The following is a 23308-nucleotide window of genomic DNA, read 5'->3' as shown; positions in this document are numbered from 1 at the left end:
TCTACAAGGGTGTCTTTTACGTGCAAGAGATATCGCTCTCTCTTAACACGGGTCAGCCTTTTGTCGTCCTTTTCCGATGGACTATCATCGTTTCCTCAAGACCATACTCGTATATGGTGTCAAGGGAGAGCAGAAAATTCAGTCCCTGAAATTTTCATCTAGGAACAGAAGTCGAACCAGAAACCTTTGTGTTAGTTGTCCGATGCACTTACCACAACACCAAGGCATTCATATTCAAATGTGACAACTACCTCAGTATACTGTAAATTCAGAAATTATTGCGTGCATTTATTATTGCGATTTTGTCATTTTAGACTTAAATGCGATTTTAATTTTTACGATTTTGAGAAAAAATCCTGTTAAATTCATATAAAATATTTCAAAATGCGAGTTTTAATTATTGCGTTTACAACTCAGTCGCATTTTTCGCAATAATAAAAACCTCGCATTAATTTCTGAATTTACAGTATTTAATGTCTTCCAGGACAATTTTCATGGAATTTAATTATCAAATAGCAGAAGAAAATTCATATCTATACAAACTATAAACTATGAAGCCAGCTTAATGAAGCAAATCTTTTGAATTTGATGTATCATATGCCAGTTTTTGTACACCAACCAGGATATCAATTCTTCAGAATAATAAGAATGTAAAATAACATTTTTTTGCAATCTTGATCTTACCTTTATTACAATTTTTTTAGTAAGTCCAGATGAACTGTCCTCCCATCTTTTATTTCCACAGACAGGAGGTGTGTCAACATTTATTATTTCTACATATATAGATGCTAACAGAACCATGGGTGATGCTAATCGTAACAGAATGGCTCTGCATGAAAAAAAAAAAAAAACATTTTAAAAATACTAAACATGTTACAAACAATTTGTATCAATTCTTCAGACATAATCTTTCATCTTGTAACAGTATTAAAATGTTTGACTTTTCTACTCTTTACACAAGTATTCCACATTCCAAACTAAAAGACAAATTGCAAGAGTTGGTATTGCTTTGCTTCATAAAAAAGAATGGCCAACGTAGATACAAGTATCTTGTCTTAGGGAGGGATAAATCCTAGTTTGTAAAGGTTCATTCTGATTCAAACAAAAAATTCTCTGAAACTGATATTATCAAGATGCTTGATTTCTTTATTGGCAACATATTTGTTACGATCGGAGGACATGTTTTTTCAACAGTCTGTCGGCATTCCAATGGGAACAATCTGTGCCCCTCTACTTGCCGACTTGTTTCTTTATTATTAGGTGGCTGACTTCATGCAGGAACTTCTTAGGAAGAAAGACAAGAAGTTAGCAATATCCTTTAACTCTGCTTTCCGCTATATAGATGATGTTCTTTCACTAATTAATTCTAAATTTGGTGACTATGTGGAACGCATCTATGCCATCGAACTAGAGATAAAGGATACTACAGATACAGTTCAGTCAGTCTCATATCTTGACTTACATCTAGAAATTGACATTGAGGGTCGGTTGAAAACAAAACTTTACGACAAAAGAGATGATTTCAGCTTTCCAATTGTGAATTTTCCATTTCTAAGTAGGAACATTCCAGTAGCACCTGCATACGGGGCATATATCTCCCAATTGATACGATATTCCCATGCTTGCATTTCCTATCATGATTTTCTTGATAGAGGAATGCTGCTCAGAAGGAAGCTATTAGAGTTCCAAATGGTGAAGTTGAAATCATCCCTTCGTAAATTTTACAGATGCCATCACGAGTTGGTTGACTGTTATGGAATAACCATTTCACAAATGATATCGGTTATGTTCCTTACGTCGTAACTACAATCCCCTTCCCTTTCATGAATGTGACCTACTGAATAAGACTATTTACCGGATTTGTTATCACATAAGCAGCATGACGGGTGCCACAAGTGGAGCAGGATCTGCTTACCCTTCCGGAGCACCTGAGATCACCCCCAGTTTTTGGTGGGGTTCGTGTTGTTTATTCTTTAGTTTTCTATGTTGTGTCATGTGTACTATTGTTTGTCTGTTTGTCTTTTTCATTTTTAGCCATGGTGTTGTCAGTTTATTTTAGAATTTCTGAGTTTGACTGTCCCTCTGGTATCTTTCGTCCCTCTTTTATAGTACTGACCCAAAGGCAACTTGGAGATGCTGGGACACCATTCAATAGTAAAATAAAACAAAAACAAAAAAGCTAGACAAGAACAAAGTCTTCCACTATAGGAACTAAGTTTATACTGCAAGTCAAGCTCTACATTGCTCTGCATCTAGAGAAATTGTGAATAAATTTAACAGACAATAAAAAACCTTATCTATGATCAGTTATGCTTGCTGTTTTAAACTAATACCTGACAATCTATAAATTCATTACATTCCTTTGAGACTGTTTCAAATTCCAGAAAAGAATTGTTTTTAGACTTCTACTATAAAAGTCATACCAACCTTGTTATAGACATTTTGATCTCAGTTTCATGGAGGTAGCTTTCATATAAAGTCAGTCTCCAACACACTTTCGGTACAACAAAATTCAGTACAGTGATTGTTAGGTATGGTGCAAAGCTTATCATCAAACTGTTCAACTTAGACTGGTACATGGAATTTAACTGGAAAATAGATACAAAATATCATGTTAATTCCTATTAGTGAACTGTCTTTTTTCTTTATTTCATAAATCAAAATTAGATAAAATCTGCAGCAATTAGTTTAAACTAGTTGGTTGAAGTTATGTTTCTTTTTTTTTAAACTTTCTATTGACACATAGGTATAAACTGCATAAAGAACACATGCTCTGTATGGTATTGACAATCATAAAGGTTAGTCTGAACATGCTTTTAAAGTAATTGATAGCATCTCCTACGGTATGATTTAGTTGGTTCAATTTGTGGTGATGATTATGATGAAGACATATTGAAATTGCAGCCTGAACATACAGACAATCAAACTAATAAATATGAGGCTTAATTGAACTTTTTTTTCCAAATACTCTTATAAAAAAGCCAATCTGTTTATAGAATTTTCATTCTTGATTCCATAATGTTCACTTTAATATAATACCTACCAGCATCATTTGCTCTGTAACTTTATATATAGCAGCTAAGCTGAGTCCTAGTAAGATTGTGATCAACACATTAATGACTATTCTTAAACCATATACCATCAATTTATCTGTTAAAGATCTCCTTTTCCATAGGTCCTTCTTTTTAGTATCCAGCATTTCTGCCTATTCAAATTGACAAATATTTGAAAGCATTAATTAACTTTATAAATAATAAGCTTGATTTACTCTAAATATATAGGATGATAAGTTTTTGCTTATTCAAAGCCAGTCCATACTTTCTCCAACTGTTTAATATTTTTTATATAATCAATGTGTGGTTCATTTGATCTCAGTTCTTCATAAGTCAAAATTCAATTAAGACTTAAAATTTACTTGATTTTCTATGAATTTGCAATTATGAAGTCACAAAACAGGCAATTTGCATAATCTTGCTGACAGTAATCCTACCAAGTTTTTGCAATTTTTCAGCAATCATAACCTATCAAACATCTATAGTTACTACTTTATCTATATGTAAGTCAAGTAATAAGATCCTGTACACACAAAGCTACAGAAATGCAAGCCACAGTCATTCCTTGCCTACATATACTTGTACTTGAATTCAGTACAACTATCCTTCCCAGAAATGATTATTGAAAAACTTACAATAAGATCTGTTCTTATACTGGCCATTTTAGATTTAGCATGTTTCTCCTTGCAAATACAGAAATCCCATCCAGCCCACACACGACTACTGTACTTGGCTGGCTTTCCTTCTCTACCATAGGAGGCTTTCATATTCTTAGCTGAGCTACAAAAAATAAAGTCAAGGTAACCACTTTAAAAATTAAAATTTGATAGGTTACTTTTATAAACTTAAAACAACCATTATTCATTGTTATGCTATTGTTTTACTAAGATCAACCTGATTTTCCATTTGTAAAATAGAAAGATATGGTATGATAGCCATGAGTCAACTATCCACTGGAGACCAAATGACCTTGATGTTAGTAACTATTGAAAACTGTCCAGCCCTCAACAATAAGCAAAGTCTATACCACATAGCCAGCTACAAAAGTCCTGACATGACAAAATAACAAACAGTTCAAATGAGGAAACCAACAGCCTGATGTATAGTTCCAAATTTACATTTCAACTCTTTTCTACCTTGCAAGTGCTATTAAAACAAGAATTTCAATTGTGAGATAATGTATTAGTGAATATATCATACCACAAATATGCATTGGTTTACAGAACTATGAATTAGAGCCCACACTTAAAAAGATTGCTATTTGAGCAAGTATGATTAAACAAACTGACATATGGTTGTCAAAATGTAGGGATATTTAGTATCAGGATACACATTTTAGGTTATAATCAAGTACTGACTACTTTCTTTTAGTTAATAATCAAGTACTGACTAATTTCAATAATCTTGAAGTTTTCTAAGGTCTGTGTTCCAGTCTTTAGCATAACCTTTCTATTGTTAAATGTGATTGGAAAGCCTGATGTCTGATTCTAATATGGTCTGTCCTATGCACAATATAAAAAACATATAAAAAATCACCAGTATCAGACATCAAAAGTAAACCATTTGACAAATATCCAAAATTTATTTATTTTATTTTTGTTTTCATTCTGGTAACATCTTGTGAGCCTTGATCATGATATTACACTATCTTCATTATTATAAAGTGTTAAAGCTTATATATCACTTGTCACATGGGACAAGAGTACATTGTCATTTACTTGGTACATAACAATGAGATAAGCCTTACTAACGGCACTGAATTAATGGCTACTAAAATCAATAGTTACAGAAAGGTCACCAATAATGGTATAGACTGCAGACGTGATGTCATGAACCCCCTATGAAATTCATAGGGGGTCATGTCACGTGATGGCTTTAAACCAATCAAAACCTGATAATTTACCCGTGGTGTGATAATGAGTACTATTAAGTCTACAAACTGAGTGCTATATGTATTATATCTAATCTGAAAAGTCATTTTATTTTTTAAATCTGTTGTTTTGAACTTATTGTATAGTAGCACCAACATATTTTTAAAGGAATTGACAAATACTTACTTTCTTACCACTTTGACAAAGCTGATGATTAGACATACGCCAACAGCAGAAATATAAGCCACACCCATATTATAATTCAGCTTATATTCACTTTCACCTTCTGTTGTATTAGACTTCTTTGATTGGTTTCCTTCCCCCTCCCCTTCTATGGTATAATGTACTATAGCTTCTTTATCTAGAACATCTCCAACATCTCTTTTTGGTCTTTTTGTTGTTGGTATTTTTATATTGATTGACTTATGTTTCTTTGAACTGAATTTATTAAATGTTGTCTTGTTGAAGTATGCTCCATAAAATAAGACCTTTGTTTCCATCCAACCCTATAATGGAATACAAAATACAGGTTAAACAGAAATACAAATAAGTACCTCATTCTTTTGTAATTCAGAAATTATTACGAAATGCACAAATAAGAACTCCAAATCTGATATCTGATACAAATATCTGTGTCCAAATTTTCCAAAATTCACATGCATTTTTATCCTTTTCTTAAAAAATCACAATAATAATTGCAGAATAATTTCTGAATTACAGTACCCTGTAAAAAGTATTACATACAAGCTTGACATAAGTATTTCTATATAATATCACTTATTGACATATCAATTTAAATTAAGGCTCAGTATATATTTCCTCAGATAGAATTTTCTTATACTTTGTCAGAACATAGATTTTTCCATGCTTTTTGCAAAATTATAATTAAAAGTATGGGTCAATGCACTATTTTTCAAGCTACAAGCCGTGCAAAATTGCTCAAATGTGCAAAGATTTTTCACCAAAAAAAAACACTTTTCTGTTTATAAAAAGAAATCTGAGATAGATTTTGAAATAAAGTATGAGAAGATAGGTTTTCAAATATGCGCTAATAAAATATGAAAATTAAGTGTCACTGACCTCATTTTCTTGCTACAAGATAAATTCAAAAATTTCGCTAAGTTGTTAATTTGAGTAGAACAAACAAAGTTATCTCCCCTCGAATGGCTAAGTTGTTAATTTGAGTCAAACAAACGTAAATAATGGGTTTTTCATTAATCAGTCTAAATAATGTAATACATCACTCATCTTCAATTCCATTACAATAAACAGTCTAACTCATTAATAAAACAAATGGGTCCCTAGTAAAAAGGATGCCCCATCCGCACTATCATTTTCTATGTTCAGTGGACCATGAAAATGGGGTAAAACTCTTATTTGGCATTAAAATTAGAAAGATCATATCATAGGGAACATGTATATTAAGTTTCAAGTTGATTGGACATCAACTTCATCAAAAACTACCTCAACCTAAAACATTAACCTGAAGTGGGACAGACGGACAAACGTACTAACATACGCACAGACCAAAAAACATAATGCCCATAAATGGGGCATAAAAATTAAAAATGTAATGAAAACAACTCTATCCATCTTTGGAATCATATAATATTATACAAAACTTACAGTTCCTTCTAAGAAATCTAATATCTTGTCAACTGTTGTTAGCTTCCGTGCAAAACCATCGATATAAGTTTTATAATTTTTAGAACACGTCATTGTTTCTTTATACTCTGTCTTATTACTGACAGTAAGAGATTCTTCAAATTCGTATGGTAACATACTTCCAGGTACAATGACAACAGCTAACATGATAACGGAAAGGTAGATGTTCAGGAAAAATAACCAACGAATGAATTTAAAGTATGTCATGATTGCCATTCCATATCTACCTGTAAAGAAAAATGTAAATATCTGTAGTGTTATAAAAAAATGTTTATACTTCATGAAAAAACACCAGCAAAGCATGAAATTATTTAAGCTGGCTACTATGGATTCATTTTTTTTTGTAAGTACAAATTTTGAGGAATGAGGAACTTTGCTATGTGGATACTTGATGTCAAGGTTTTGCCAAAGTCAGCATACAGTTCTATAGAAAGTACTTTGTTGAACATTAATTTAAATTTGTTGTTCAAATCTAACTTGGAATCCATAAAAATTGGTATACCCCTAATGATTAATAATGAATCTATGGTAAACTGAATTATATACCTGTAGTTACTAGGACACTTGTTCTTTTTTAACACTTTCCTTACTGAATTATTTTTTCCGCAACATTGTGTGACCTGATCAAAATCAAATTTAAGCATGCAATTTGCCTGGCCTGAATTAATTTGATGTGTGGAAAAAAAAGTGCCATTTTAGAAAAAAAACTTTTGTATCTTTGTTTCTAATCAAATCTGTTACAAACTTGATATTGTTACACTTAAGTATGAAAAGATTGTTGCAATATAAATAAATTTACATGACAATACCTACTTTTGATATTTTTTATGTAATTTCACATGCAATTCATGCCAAGGCTCTGTGCTGAAGACCATACTGTGATCAATAATGATTTACTTTTATAAATTGTGACTTGGAGGGAGAGTTGTCTCATTGGCACTCATACCACATCTTCTTATATCTATTTGCTTGCTGTTTTTAGTCTAAAGTCTGTATTGTTTCTGTATTTTACAGACCGGTGCAAATAGCCATCTTGAACTTCTAGTGAGGTGAGAATTTTTTATTCATGTTGAAGGCCTCACTGACACTGAAATAGAGAGCAGCAAACCTTTTTTCCCCATATAAATGAAGAGTTTGTGAGTAATGAGTTTATGTACCAAAACATTTCTATTCTAGTTTTTAGGAGTAAAGAAACAATTAACAGATTTCTAAATTTCATTTAGAAATTTTAACTTAGGGTTGAAATTGTCTGCTTCAACAGACCATGACTGGGGGTGTGGTGCCAAATTATCTACATGGAAATGAGATGTGTCAATGTTTATGCATCTACAAACCAAATATCATTGACCTAAAATGCCATAATGCCATTAGTGGTTCCCCTTAAACTGACCTACATATAACTAATACATGTTAAGTAAGCAAAAGTTTCAATTTCAATAGACGATTGAGGGGAATGGGCAAATAATCTACATGCAAATGAGATGTGGCAATGCTAATATAACTGTATATCAAATATCATTGACAGACCACTAGTGGCATACATTGTGATGCTGCTGTGGCTGATAACAACTTGAATATGTCTTTCTTTTTGACTCTTTGCAAAGAATCGACTTTGGGGTTTGATTGGCAATATGACTTATTTGTTTCAATTAAGGACAGATGGTTTATACCTTTATCATCACTACTTACAGTTAACTAACAAACATGATTATCTTACTTACCTTCTACCTCTCTTATAGAAGCTGTCCACAAGGTAAATTTTTCTTTTAAATCTTCTAATTTTATTTTCAATCTTTCCCATTTCTGTGGACACAATCAGTATACATTATTTTCATAAGACTCACTAAGATAGATCAATTATCATATTCTCAATTGCTAGGGAATAATAAGAATATTGAATTGTGATTTGTATGCATGAATATTTATAAAACAATGTATTTATTTTGTCTTCCAAGAAAAACCTATATTGCCTGGAATCTCCACCCAATAGAAGCAGAAATTTCTAAATTGTTTTGGTATAAGAAACCCCATTAAACACAAATTCAAAATAGCAGATGTACAACTTCATGTCTTGTCAAAGATTCTGTGCATTGAGTTTGGTTGAATTTTGTCAAGCAGTTACTAGTAAAAGAATTAATAACAGTGAGATTCTACCTTCTCAATGATAAAGCTTAATATGCAGCAGTCAATGGATTACTGTGAATTCATTTATTTTCGTGGGTATCAATTTTTGTGGATTGCTGAAAACTTGAATATTCGTGGATATTTTATTTCGTGGTTTTGCCAATCTCTGTATAAAAAGCCTATGGCTAGTATTGAAAATATGATATTCGTTGAACATTTAAATTCGTGGTTCACCTGTACCCACGAAACCCACGAAAATTGGTATCCAACGAATTATAATGAATCCACAGTATTCTGCGACAAAAAATAATAAAAAGCAAAGAAAATACAGAAATTTGACTAAATCATGGTTTGTTGCTATGGTAACTTGCCTTATTTATAATTTGCTTTTATTTCTTGAACACCTTCAGGCTAGATCATGTAAGTTCAAATTAAAGATCATGTATGAACACTTTAAGAACTCATGTCCCTACTCCTCCAGTTGTTCAACTGTTCTCAATAATCGTTAGGATCTATTAAGAGCACTTCTACAAAAAAACATTAAAGACCAAACAGCCTATTGTTTATGCGCATCAACTAACGCAACTTGGTAGTGACATAAAAAGTCTATGACGTTGTTTCTAGCAATGAAAAAACGTTAAATTATAACGTCCTATTTCGCGTTTTTCACAGATTCCAACATGGTGAACACGTAAAAATATGTCTCCCAAGAAAAAAGGAACTAAGCGTTGCGCTGATATCTTGTGGAAATTTAACATAAATGGACACAAAAGATACTACACTATATTTAACCTTCGTTCTAATAAAAATAATAAAATATAAATTTTGATCTCGACTTCTTGCATTTGCGCCGATCTGCATTTCATTTTTTTTTATTCTTTCACATGTGTAGATTTTGTCTTATATTTGCGCCGATCTGCATTCCTTTTTATTTTATTCTTTCACTTGCGTAGATTTTGTCTTTCATTTGCGCCGATTGTGTACAGGTTAAAAAAGTAAGGTAAAAGTTATTTTTATGCCAAATCTATGGACATTGTGTTTTTTGGTCTGTGCTTCCATTCATCCATTCGTTCGTCCATCTGTCCCGCTTCAGGTTAAAGTTTTCGGTTAAAGTTTTTGGTCAAGGTAGTTTTTGATGAAGTTGAATTCCTATCAACTTAAAACTTAGTACACGTGTTCCTTATAATATGATCCTTCTAATTTTAATGTCAATTTTTCAAAAAATTTCAATATTGAGTATTCAGAAGGCCATGCCGATAAACAATTATTCCTAGAAGTTTTGACATACTGGCAACGTATGCATGCAACTGATGTCTGGATGATTCTCTTAAAATAATGTCCGATCTTGCAATGAAGTTAAAATTTATTTATACTGCTTATTTGACAAAATCTTGTAGTAAAAATAAAATTGTGACAAAGGGTCATTGTCGTTTGTCATTTGTTTTATTTCAAATGGTCTTAAGGAGAAATGATAAACATTTTGCCTGATCTCACTGAAGCTTATAGCTAACTTCTTAATGTATGTAGATCAACACTTTGGTTAGCTTGCTTGCTTGCTTTGTTTGTATATTTTGTATAATTATATATTGATAACGTCCAATTAAAGTTAGATATATACAGGTTTACATACCTATATATGAAGATATCAATCTTAATTACAAAGCTTGAATAAACATTTATACAAACAAAGCAAGGAAGCCAACCAAAGTTTTACCCTACATGCTGGCGTTTTACATTTGCGCCAATCTGCATTTCATTTGTCACGATTATTTCTTTCATTTCACAGTAGTCAGACCATCAGCTGAATCTGTGGTGACTCTAGCTTTACACGATTTTATGGTACATCAGTAAGATATTTTTTTCATGTTTCAGGACACTGACCTTCCGATATGTATGACCATCGATGATTAAAGAATTGACCCCTTGGCTGGTTTTAGTGTGCAATCAAAACTAACTTATTTATTAAACCTAAGTGAACAAAATGTATAACCAGATTTTACCAATGGTATAGTACATGTGCAAGTATTAACTTACCTGTAAATCTAATCAGGAGCAAATATATAAAATTATTGCAAATGAAAAAGGCGCAAAAGAAAGAATGATTTTTTTTTAAATCGGCACAAATGTCATACGCCCCTACATGCATTATGAAATTGGCTGTAAGGAAAAACAAATTAATACTCTGCGAATGTGAATTAAAATAAAAAATTTTGGTGTTTAAAACTAAATTTTTGTATATTTAACTTGATATGACAAAAACAATTGCTCCAAGAATAATATCCAACATAAAATCTCTCCCTTTCTGATTTAGCTACAACTATGACCGGAAAGATTGAAAACAAATTTAGATTTTTAATGCTGGCAGCAACCTCGTCTTTGTTTTAATTTCTAAAATGAGCCATTTAGATTTATAATATTTTATCCTGTTAAAGAAATCTTACTTTGTAGTTTTCAATGGCAAATTATTTCTAAATTAATTTTTGAATTAAAAACTTTTTGTATTTTATATTTACTGCTTCGTTTATTCAAAACATGTGAGGTAGTAATAACAGGGATTGTATTTTATGATACATGTACATGTATAACGTTTTAGAATCAAAAACTTTAATTCATATATTATACCTATAATTTATGTCTTAGATATTAAGAAATAAGGAATTCACAAACTAGATGGAATAATTTCTATACGTTCGTCTTAGTCGGGAAAAATAATGGTACAAAGCAGTCCGTCTATGCTTTTGTATGTCTGTCTGTCAACAGTAGCGAATGAGTTCATTACGGCAAATTCTGAAATTGACGCGAAAAAAAACCCACACATCTAGTCTGATATAGTCAAAAGTTAGCCAGTGCCATCTTTCATTTCTTTTTTTATTTTCAATTTTTATTTTCAATAATTTTGCTAATGAGGGGCAGAGAACAAAAACAGACTTTCCTAACAAAAGCGGCGTGAAAGGTTATTTCAAAAAAATTTCCATTCCGACGGATGGTGTTTCTGAAGGTTAATATTGTGCTGCAACACCATCATAAGATCTGATACTGATAAATGCATTTAATCTCTTGTATTACAGGATAATAAAGTAGGTGAATACAGTTGTAATTCTAGGAAATTTAAATGTGGGTTTCAAACGTCCAATTTGCGATTTTTTTCAAATAGTGCGCCAGCAAGGAAAGTTTTTACTATGACGTCAGATGCAATGTTCTGAAGAAAGACAACTCTTTTCTTCAAAACGAACGAGAAAAAAACATGAAAATTACTCATAACTGTTTTGAAAGGTCGGTGACATACACTTTTTTTTGCTTTATTTTGAAGAGTACACATGGCACTTTCCTTCCAGAAATTTTTATGAAGAAATCACTGGTAGATATTTTTTAATACTGGAAACGTTTTTTATATTTACGTTTTATTTTTTGGCGGGAATGAAATAAATCAAATTTTTAAAGATCAAAACAATATGAGTCTTAAACTCTTGAACTAGTATTTGATAGATACAAATCTACTGTTTAACATGAAACAAGAATTATGCTTGTAGGTTTGTTATAAAGGATTTTTTTTAGAGTTTAGATGACAAGCAAATGTTATGTTAATATTCAGGAAAACACGAAACTGAGGTTGCTATAGTGACAAAACTAAGTCGGTGACCCCCAATTTTTTTTCATCATAATTTGTTCCTCAAATCATGAAATACCTTCACACACAATTTTAAGGAAAAATCACTGGTAGAAATGAATAGGCTGTTTGGTCTTTAAACAGAAGTTTGGCAAGTGTTTAAAGGAGATCCCTCAGCATTAGTTTACAGTTAAATTGATGTTTGTTGATTGACAATGAAAAGGTGGAGTTTTGGTTTGATTACATAAAATACTGACATTTGATTGGATAAATGATATTATTATTGTCCCAATTCAAATTGCAATGTTTAAGTAAACTTCCACACAAATATACATCATTAGAAGCAAACATACAGAATTACGGTTGATCATATATTTACCTTTGGTGGTTTTTTATCTTTAATTGTCCTGTATGCTTGAAAAGTGGCATTTCTGAAATAGCGAGAAAAAACACATTTGATGAAAGATAAACATAATGTGCAACAGTGTATTAAAAGCAATGAAATGTAATGGTTTTATTTTATTCATGTTTACATGCCACTTGGCTTATCATTAAACCCAAATACTGTGAACTATATACATATATAAAATAAAAATAATACTGCAAACTTAAGGTAGGCCTTAAACTGCTCACCTTTTACCAAAAGAAAGAAGCCAAGGGTAGGAAAAATGCTGTCATTTTCACAACATTTCATCAAATTTTCTTCAAATAGTACCAACAAAAAACCTTAATAGTGATCAACTACTCATTTTACAACATGCACTATAGTAATCATATATATATACATGTAACTATATGTTAGCATGGAAATCTGATTTAATTTAGAGACAAGGATTATTTTCATGAATGTTTCAAATTCAAACGAGCCAATTGGAACAAACATACATTGTACATTGATATGTTAAAATTCAAATACAAAGGTAAAAAAATTCAAATGTGAAAATAGAAATTTAAATACATTTGTTGAAGTTATCAAAGGAATATTACTATGTTCATTTAAAGTATTTAAGTGTTATATTAGTTTCACATTTTTTTAGGGGCCTCTGTGGCCGAGCGGTCTAAGTAGTCACTAGCCAGTCAACACTGAGTTTGTGAGTTCAAAACCCGCTCGTGAGGGTGCACTCGATCCAATCTTAATTGACAAGGATTATCAGTTTTCCTATCAAAGGTTCTAGTTTTATTTGAGCACTAAGTTTTCCTCCACCAATAAAAATTGGCCGCCACGAAATAGCCAAAAAGCTGAGCTTAAAAGCGGTGTTAAAACACCAAAAAACTTTAACAAAAATATGTAACATGATTTGGCATCTATAAATTTTGTCCAATACATGTACATGACAATTGAAAAAGAAAAAAAAATATTTCAAGACAGTAAAGAAACAATCAGACTTATTAGAATGGATGGAAATTAATTTTTTAAGTGTTAACCCAGCCAATAGTGTATATGAACAAGCATACACGTGAAAAATAATAGTAGTCTGTCTCAAGTTTCAGGGGCATGAGCTCTGGGGCCCTGGTTTATTATATCACTGCCTTCTAATTTCTAAAACATTGACCCAAAAAAAAAACTAAATAAAATGTACCTAAAAGATGTGACAAAACTATCAATATTTTCTCTGACCGATTTCTGTCGTCTGTATAATCTTTGTCTTCTTTCATGTAGAGGTGGTGGTTGTTCTGGTGGCTTAGAAACCCGACAATAAACTTTATCATGCTGACGTATTGTTCTTCTCTGGTCCAATTTCAGATTGCTTGCCTTTTTCTTTCTCATCTTAACACTTGGTAAACTGGCATGGATATTATCCAGGAAAGACATTCTCCAATCAGCCACATTCTCATAACGTTTATATGCATTATTGTTGAGAGTACCATTTTCCTCTTCTTCTTCTGGAACATCAGGTAAGATCACTCTGGAAATCTCATTATCTTCATTTTCTACTGATTCAACAGTTATTTGGGGAAATGATTCATCTATAAATGAGAGATTTCACAGGTTAATGGTTAATATTTAAAAGTAAATGAAACTAAATGGAATCATACACTATTTTTTTAATTAAACACTTATTAAAATAACATATATAATAATTCAATGTATATTTTACTTTACTATATTAAAATTATTCATATTTTCTTCTAACTAAATACGCAATCTGTTTAATTTATATCATTCAAATAATGTCAAACTCTGAAACTAATGAATGCATCCATTTATATATAAAATTTATCAACACATCTCAGATAATTTTAAAATAAGCATTCTTTTAATAAAATTGTGAGTTGTAGATAAATACATTTTAAGATATCATATTTATATCTGAATTAACATTCTACCTTTTTGCTGGTGACATTAATATTAAAAATAATGTTAATGACTTCCAGTGTCAAATAATTAATAGACTGAATAAAATAAAGTACAAATGGATGTTTAGACTAGTCATCCAACTTATTTAAAGGTTTTGGAGTTGTTAAGGAGGCTCGAGGGTATAAAAATTTCAGAGAAAAATTAAACATTTGTTTTTCATTACAAATTTTATTTATTACCTTTTGCAGTTGTTATTTTATCATATGGTACAAAAATCATTCAAAACAATCAATTCGTGTTGGCCCAAGATGACTTTTAAAATGTAAACATCATTGAAAAAGTTCCAAATTATCTCCCTTTGGTGGAAAAATGCTATTTTTTGGCTTTAAAATTGAAATATCTTTTTTACCTCATCGGTGACCTATATTTTTTAATATAATTTCCATATAAGCTGTACTTAAACTAAATTATTGTAAAATTTGAGCGAGTTCTGTAATAAATTTCCTTTTTTTTTTTTTCGATATTAACTTTATTTCTCCTATTACTTCAACAGACAAAAAACACCTTTACAAAAATGTATGCTTCTTTCGAAGGCAGATTGTGAGCGAAAATGAACGGTGACCCCACTTTTTTATTTAATTTTTCTATTAACTATAAGATAAAGTTCATTTATAGAAAAATATAGAGAAATCCTATATAAATGATTTAGACCCGCGAACCCCCTTAAACAAATGTTACAAATTCTTCTATCATTAAGACTTCTAATAAGCAAGATAAGAAACTGGAAATTTTCATAAGGATAAATGGGGCCCCAACTACCCAATGCTTGGATTGGAACAGATAAAAAGTCTATATTAACCATAAATGTAGCTTTAAAGGGAGGCTAGGCAACCCAGGCCCCCTTTTAAATCAATCTCTGCTAAAAAAATACAATGTAGTATTTATTGTACTTTATCTGACATGTCTGAACAGTTTCTATACATTTTTTACATGTAATATGAATTCATTCTAAAAGAAAAAGAAACTAAGTATAAAATGTGACATACCTGCTGAGAAACCACAATTGAACATATCTAATAAATCCAATCCAGATATTTTATGCATATAGTTTTAGAAATTAACCAATTTTCATGTTCATCAATATGTCATATTTATCAATCAAAATATACAAGTACATTAATTACTATATGTATCATCGATGACTGAGGGCTAAAATTCAATGCATTAATCATTTAAAAAGAAATAAATTTGGAACCAAAAATTATTGTGTTATAGCTGTATGGTATATTGATGTAATTACAGGTCAGTTAGACAAATGTAAGTTAGAAAATAAAATAATTTTCTAAATTTCTGAAATTCTTTTTTTCTTCCTGCACTGTTGATTCATTTCCGAATTTGTTATTTCGGTCATTTCATCTGAGTTTTTCAAAATCTATTTTTAATACCTACCAGATTATAAAATTTAAATATTTATGATAATTGAAATAAATTTGCCTTATATTTTTAAATTATAAAAATTCCTAAAGGAGATAATGAAATTTCAACAGATGAAAATAGGTATTTGAAAAAAACAACTTTATTGAGATCTAGATCTATAGCATTAGAAATAATTGAGAAAACTAAGATTTTAAGTAAATAAAGAGATTTTAAAACCTAAATTCCAGTTTTTTTGATAGAGAGAAATTTTCAAAAATTGTTAGCATGATATAAATATGGGGACTAGGGGGTGACCTATAGTTATATGATGCTTTATTTTCAAACATAAACATGTCAAATTTCCTTAAAAGTAATCTGGTGATGACCTGAGGCAATTTTGAACCATGACCTTGTGATCTAAAAGTGTTCTCTACTGATGTCCCCAGCTTATATGTTCATTGAGGTCAATATTTTACAATTGTTTAAATAATAAAATGCTGAGAAGAAAGTCAAAGCTTCTATTCAAAGATATTTCTATATTTTCAAGAGAGAGTTGAAATTTATGAAATCAAATCTAAATATATAAAAGCCCTACGTCTGTTGTCAGGTTATGTATCCAATTAATGTTCTAACATGTTTACAATATGAAATGTTTCTATAGATTTTTGTTGTCTACAATCTACATGGGTTTTTTTTCTGTTCAAAGACTGCAGGAATACAGAAATTCACATTTACTGTGAAATGTCCTACATGACTTTTAATCTTAGCCAAAATTAGAAGCATACGGTCTGTCTAAAAATTCTCTAAAATTATTAAAAAGTTATTTAGAAAACAGAAAACAACAAATTAAAATTGGAAGTTCTTACAGCGAATGGGATCGTATGTTTAAAGGCATACCACAAGGGTCAATTCTTGGTCCAGTTCTTTTCAATGTCTTCATAAATGACATATTTCATTTTGTACAAAAAAGCACCATTTATAATTATGCTGATGACAACACTGTATCATACAGTGATCATAATTTAGATAAAGTTGTTGAAAGTTTAGAAAATGATAGTTTAAATCTAATAAACTGGTTTTCTATAAATTTAATGAAGGCTAATCCTGACAAATTCCAGGCTATAGCCATTGGGAAAAAAACAAATAAATATAATTTGATATTTAATTTAAATGGAAATAAAATTTCTTGTGAAGAAAATGTTAAACTTCTTGGAATAACTATAGATTCGGACTTAAATTTTAACAATCATATTTCTGAAATATGTAAAAAGGCATCAAGACAATTAATATTCTAAAACGTATGGGTAAATATTTAAACAGGCTACAATGTAGGTAGGTTAACAGCATACTACTCATTCATACTTTCGAACTTTAACTATTGTCCAGTAATTTGGCACTACTGTAGTGAAAAAAATTCTTTTAAAATGGAAAAAATTCAAGAAAGAGCTCTAAGATTTATTTATGAAGATTATGATATTCCTTACGAAAAATTGCTAGAAAAATCTAAATTACCATCTTTAAAAATAAGAAGAATAAAAACAATTGCAATAGAAACATTTAAAATAATTCACCAAAAAAGTCTGAGCTACCTTCATGATTTGATTGATATAAAAATTAACAAGTATGATTTAAGATCACAGGAAACAGCAGTTATCTCCCAAGAGTTCGAACTACTAAATATGGCTTAAGACCATTTCGCTATAATGCTGCACAAATCTGGAATGAGCTACCGAACCATTGTCGAGTGGAAACATCTTTCGACCAATTCAAAAAATTGGTACAAACATGGGATCCAAGTAACAGCTCATGCCAGTGCAGTGCATGCATATAGTGTTTATGCCTGTTTTATTTTACTTTTATTTTCTGTGTGACTATTTGATTTGTGCAATCTTATTATTAACTTGTGCTATGTTTTAAGTGTACTAGATGCTTTTAACTTATATATGTCATTATGGTATCTTACTATGCATTATATGTTTAAAATTGTGTTGTTTTCATGACTTTTGTATGCATGTATTGTATTGTGTGTGTGTGTATTGTATTTTGTTATTAAGTCGATTTGAAAAGCTCACTAGAGCTTGTGTTATGTAGTTTATTGAATATCGACTCTAAATAAAACTTTGAATTGAATTGAATTAGGGGAGATAAGTCAAGATAATATATTTTATGAAAGGAATGTGCAAACATTTTTCTATTTTATTATAATACATGTAATAGGTAGAATAAGTAAGATGATCCACTTTTTTTCTTTTAATTTTCTAAAAGCATTCTTTTTTTTAACATACATTGACTGTATATAATGCTTTTAACCTATTCAAAAGAAAGTGTCAACATGGTCAATGGTTTTTAAGCTACATGACCTATAGCATGGGTTTGAGATCAAGCTCTGTTAATGAGTTACAAATCATCAAGTTTATGTTTGGTTCTGCCCCGCTGATTTTTGCCAAAATTACAGGCTTTTGACTAAGAAATTCGTGAATATTAAAGTGAAACAGAGTTTTTCTAAACACCTTCATACATGTGTATATTGTACAAACTGACTTGAAGAAAGCTAGGGAAGTACTTCTTTAAGTCAAAGTTAGGAGTGCTGACTTCAAATAGAGATGTCTCTGTTTCAGTCCTAAAGGAGGCAATGTGATTATGTAATGAGAATAATAGTGCTCTCCAGTTAACATAGCCTCACCGGACTCAATTACGAACGATTTTTTAACTGTGATTAATATTTTTTTATGTACAATGTAGACTACTTTTCTTGAATTGTTTATATCATAGAATTTTTAAAAGATGTATGATGGCTTTCCATTTTGCATCATATCCCACATAAATTTTTATTCACGTTAGGATACTTTGGTAAGATTTGCATGACCTCATTTTACGGGTCAAGAGTGCCACATATGGACGCATTTCCGAACAGCACTGTATTGATATATCTTGCAGAAGAAATCAATGACAACAGTCTAGATTGATAAAGCATACATTAATCTTTATCTCAAACACATTTTCATAGGAAAATAAGATGCGCAAGTTTGTTTTTTACTTCAATTACTTCAGCAGTGGTTGCAGACGAAATGTTGGTCATGTGTAAAGGAAAGATTTCTGATTTTTTTTGTTTTTATGTAAGTTCCTTCTTTATAAAAAGAGCACTAAATTCAAGTTTATCCATTTCGGTGGTGTACTTATCATTCATCTATGAATTTATTTATATAGGTCAACATTTCTTTTGGAGTTCTCTGCACTTTGCAATAAAATTACATGTAACATAATTTCTTTTGACCATAAATATGGTCATAAGAGTCTAAAAAACGTCAATTGTGGGGTTATTAGGGCTAGATAAAAGGCATCACCCATATGAACAGAATCAGGAGACATTTTTCTTTCTATATATTAACAAAAGAAGGCAATATGCTCTTACCTTTATTTTTTTTTTATATAACTTGCAGACTAGATTGCTGTTCTTATAATATTTTCAGAATGATTTCGTCATCATCATCAACATTCACCAAGAACATATATATTAACGTTAGATATACTGTTCCCAGCATTCACCAAGTGCACATAAATTATATTATCATGAAAACAAGGGAATTTTAATAGGGTTTTTATTTATAAAAACATTTATTGATAAATATAAATGAATATGATCTTAGAGGGCAAACATTGGAAATCGTTCGTAATTGCGTCCTGTGGGGCTACATAAATTTGGCACACAACTATAACTCAAAGTGGTTAGAGAGGAATTTGAGTCAAGGCACATGTACATGTATCTGTTGAATGTTGTGAGAGTATGGTATGATGACTCTTGTGATAAGATTACTTCATTTTGTACAAGTAGTGATTGACTTAGCCAGGGGTAAGAGGTTGAGCTATTGATGCCATATACATGTGTACTGGCCCTGCAACATAGTTGTACTCATGCAAAGAAAGTGATTCTTAAACTCAGTTGGTAAAGCGCTGACTTGAAACACAGACATCCTGTTTTTGAGTCTCTCTCAGAGGATATACTGTGATTTTTGTAACATAAATCCTTTTAAATATAGGAACTATAATAAAATTGAGAAAGGAATATATCATGCATATGGGATGTGTTTAATTAATGCATTTCATAAGTGACTTACCATATCCTTGTAACAAAATTGCAATGTAATCTTTGTGCACATTGAGAAAAAGAAAACTTGAACCGAAAAACAAATAAGTACAACAATGCTTATGCTAACACTACATGTACCAAGCCCAAGGGTATAGAAAGCTTGACTCATAAACTCATAAAACTGTTAAGTGATTCACCAACGTTTCTTTTGTTTCTGATATGTAAACCTACCGTTTTTCTTCAGTAAAGGAGAATAGACATCATCCCCTGTGTCTTCTTCCTTTTTATTGGACGATGCCATTTCATTGCTAGTTATATGATCAGTTATCAAAAAGTTGGAATAGAAAAACAAAAACAAAGTTTCCTTTTTATAATAATGAAAACGATTCCGGTTTTTGGAGTGATAATTCCGGAGCGAAATTATTAGCCTGGGTGATCTGGGTAAGCTTGCTATATATAGTCCTATAACATATGACTTCGCATTCTTATTAAATTTTTAACGTTTTTATACTGATATTTTCATTTTTTATTTTTTTTGAATGCTCGGGTGGCACATTGATAGTAAAAAAAATAATATCAGAACAGTAAATAGAAATAGTAAATAATGCCCCCGAGGTCATATGTTATAGGACTAATATGTGTATATTCTCTCTGATTGTATCTATGATGCCATGTGCGGATCCCGAAACTATTGCTAGGATACTAACTTCACATGTAGCTAATTACTTTTATTATAATTACGATTATTAACCTCAAGACTTTTATGGCATAGAATTAGAAAAGAATAGAATAGAATATTTTTTATTTCCCAAATTACAGTGCCCATATACTCAGACCAAAATGATGAAACATTTTGATCAACGAAGTCATTATTTTACTTGGACTACATTAGATACTGATGATTTTTGATTTTTTTCCTGTGTGCCAATTTCCATAGATTGTAGACAAATTGCTTTTTCGTGTTTTTTTTTTTTTTTTTTTTTTGTTGTTGTTGCGTGGATTTGCTTAAATATGTATACAAGTCTATCAGAAACTGCTAATCCATTGAAAACATTTAAATTCGTTGTTTATGAAAAACACGTTATCCACGGAAATTGGTATCCACGAATGATAATACATAGTACAAGCACTCACTCGAATATGGGCTATAGAGCTAGAGAGACAGAACATCATCAATTTATTTGAAAAGAAAGATATTTCTTTCTTTTGTCCCTCAGAAAGTTTTTTTTATCAATAAAATTGAGAATGGAAATGGGGAATATGTCAAAGAGACAACAAGCCGACCAGAGAGCAGAGTTAGCTTCAAAACAAGTCGATAAGAAGGGATGCTCAATTATAGTACCCATTTGTGATCCAGCTTCAAAACAAGTCGGTAAGAAGGGATGCACAATTAAATTACGCATTGGAAATCCTGCTTCAAAACAAACCAATAAGAAGGGATGCACAAATATAGTACTCATTGGAAATCCTGCTTCAAAACAAGTCGGTAAGAAGGAATGCTCAATTATAGTACCCATTTGTGATCCAGCTTCAAAACAAGTCGGTAAGAAGGGATGCACAATTAAATTACGCATTGGAAATCCTGCTTCAAAACAAATCGATGAGAAAGGGATGCACAATTATAGTACTCATTGGAAATCCTGCTTCTAAACAAATCGGTGAGAAGGGGTGCTCAATTAAATACATAAATCAATAAGAAGGGATTGTCAATTATAGTACCCATTGGAAATCCTGATTCAAAACAAACCAATAAGAAGGGATGCACAAATATAGTACTCATTGGAAATCCTGCTTCAAAACAAGTCGGTAAAAAGGAATGCTCAATTATGGTACCCATTGGAAATCCTGTTTCAAAACAAGTCGGTAAAAAGGGATTCCAAACTATAGTGCCCATTGGAAATCCTGCTTCAAAACAAGTCGGTAAGAAGGGATTCCCAACTATATTACTAATTGGAAATCCTGCTTCAAAACAAGTCGTTAAGAAGGAATGCTCAATTATAGTACCCATTGGAAATCCTGCTTCAAAACAAGTCGGTAAAACGGGATTCACAATTATAGTACCCATTGGTGATCCAGCTTCAAAACAAGTCGGTACGAAGGGATTCACAATTATAGTACCCATTGGGAATCTGCTTCAAAACAAGTCTGTAAGAAGGGATTCACAAATTATAGTACCCATTGGAAATCCTGCTTCAAAACAATTCGATAAGAAGGGATTCACAATTAAAGTACCCATTGGAAATCCTGCTTCAAAACAAGTCGGTAAGTATTCCCAACTATAGTACCCATTGGAAATCCAGCTTCAAAACAAGTCGATAAGAAGGGATGCACAATTATAGTTCCTATTGGAAATCCTACTTCAAAATAAGCCGGTAAGAAGGGATTCCCAATTATAGTTCCCATTGGACATCCAGCTTCAAAACAAGTAGATAAAAAGGGATGCACAATTATAGTACCCATTGGAAATCCAGCTTCAAAACAAGTCGGTAAGAAGGGATTCACAATTTAAGTACCCATTGGAAATCCAGCTTCAAAACAAGTCGTTAAAAAGGGATGTACAATTATAGTACCCATTGGTGTACAGACTGTCTGTTGTCGGTAAATATAAGTCCGTCATTTTGATGATATCAGCCTCGATGAATTTATTCTTTGAATCAGCTAGACGTGCGTTCTTTCACAAAACCAAGGGAGAAGACAACACAATTATCTCTCGATTGTTCAACCAAGATACATTTTATTGTGCTGGTCTTTGTATGTAAATGTACTCTCTGAAGTCTTACCTGCATTTTGACGAACATTTTTATGTATTTCGACTTGTCTAAATTTCCTATAAATTGCATTTTTTCGTCCATGCATGTTGCACATTGCAAATATAACTTTATCTCAGAAGCACATATCTTGTTTTGATTAAACGTGAGCCGAGTTGATGATACTATATAACTTAATAAATTGTTTTGACATATTTCATATTACAAGTGGCAAATACTTATGTCAATCCGGTGTATGTATATATTTTATACGACAGAAGTGATGACCTTAACATCATTTTTAAACTGAATGAAGAAAAGAACATGATAAAAATACTGTTATGACCGTATTGTAATTTTTCATGTAAATTACGCCCTCCAGCCAAGTTCAGTTCCATAAATGTATTTTTAGGAAATTGAAAAACGTTGTCATTTTATG

At 31.2% G+C, this 23308-nt stretch overlaps 1 protein-coding gene across 3 annotated transcripts in view; it reads right to left on the bottom strand.

Moving 5' to 3' along the window:
* Nucleotides 1-23060, bottom strand: part of LOC139487680 (transmembrane channel-like protein 7) — a 32841-nt gene extending 9781 nt beyond the window's left edge. For 2 of the 3 annotated variants that reach the window (XM_071272649.1, XM_071272651.1), the window contains exons 1-10: nt 22903-23060; nt 13901-14288; nt 12700-12751; nt 8311-8392; nt 6551-6816; nt 5111-5430; nt 3689-3833; nt 3044-3205; nt 2428-2588; nt 685-829 (exon numbers count right to left, since the gene is read on the bottom strand). In XM_071272649.1, the coding sequence (XP_071128750.1) occupies nt 685-829; nt 2428-2588; nt 3044-3205; nt 3689-3833; nt 5111-5430; nt 6551-6816; nt 8311-8392; nt 12700-12751; nt 13901-14288; nt 22903-22987 (1806 nt within the window). In that variant the 5' untranslated portion in view covers nt 22988-23060. Of the gene's footprint in view, nt 1-684; nt 830-2427; nt 2589-3043; nt 3206-3688; nt 3834-5110; nt 5431-6550; nt 6817-8310; nt 8393-12699; nt 12752-13900; nt 14289-20353; nt 20507-22902 lie in introns of those variants that run through there. The other variant, XM_071272650.1, reaches the window with a different exon arrangement.
* Between the last annotated feature and the right edge of the window lie 248 nt (nt 23061-23308).

The sequence above is a fragment of the Mytilus edulis genome, chromosome 9 (assembly GCF_963676685.1).
Source record: "Mytilus edulis chromosome 9, xbMytEdul2.2, whole genome shotgun sequence".
NCBI lineage: Eukaryota > Metazoa > Mollusca > Bivalvia > Mytilida > Mytilidae > Mytilus > Mytilus edulis.
This window is presented reverse-complemented; position numbering and strand designations above follow the sequence as displayed.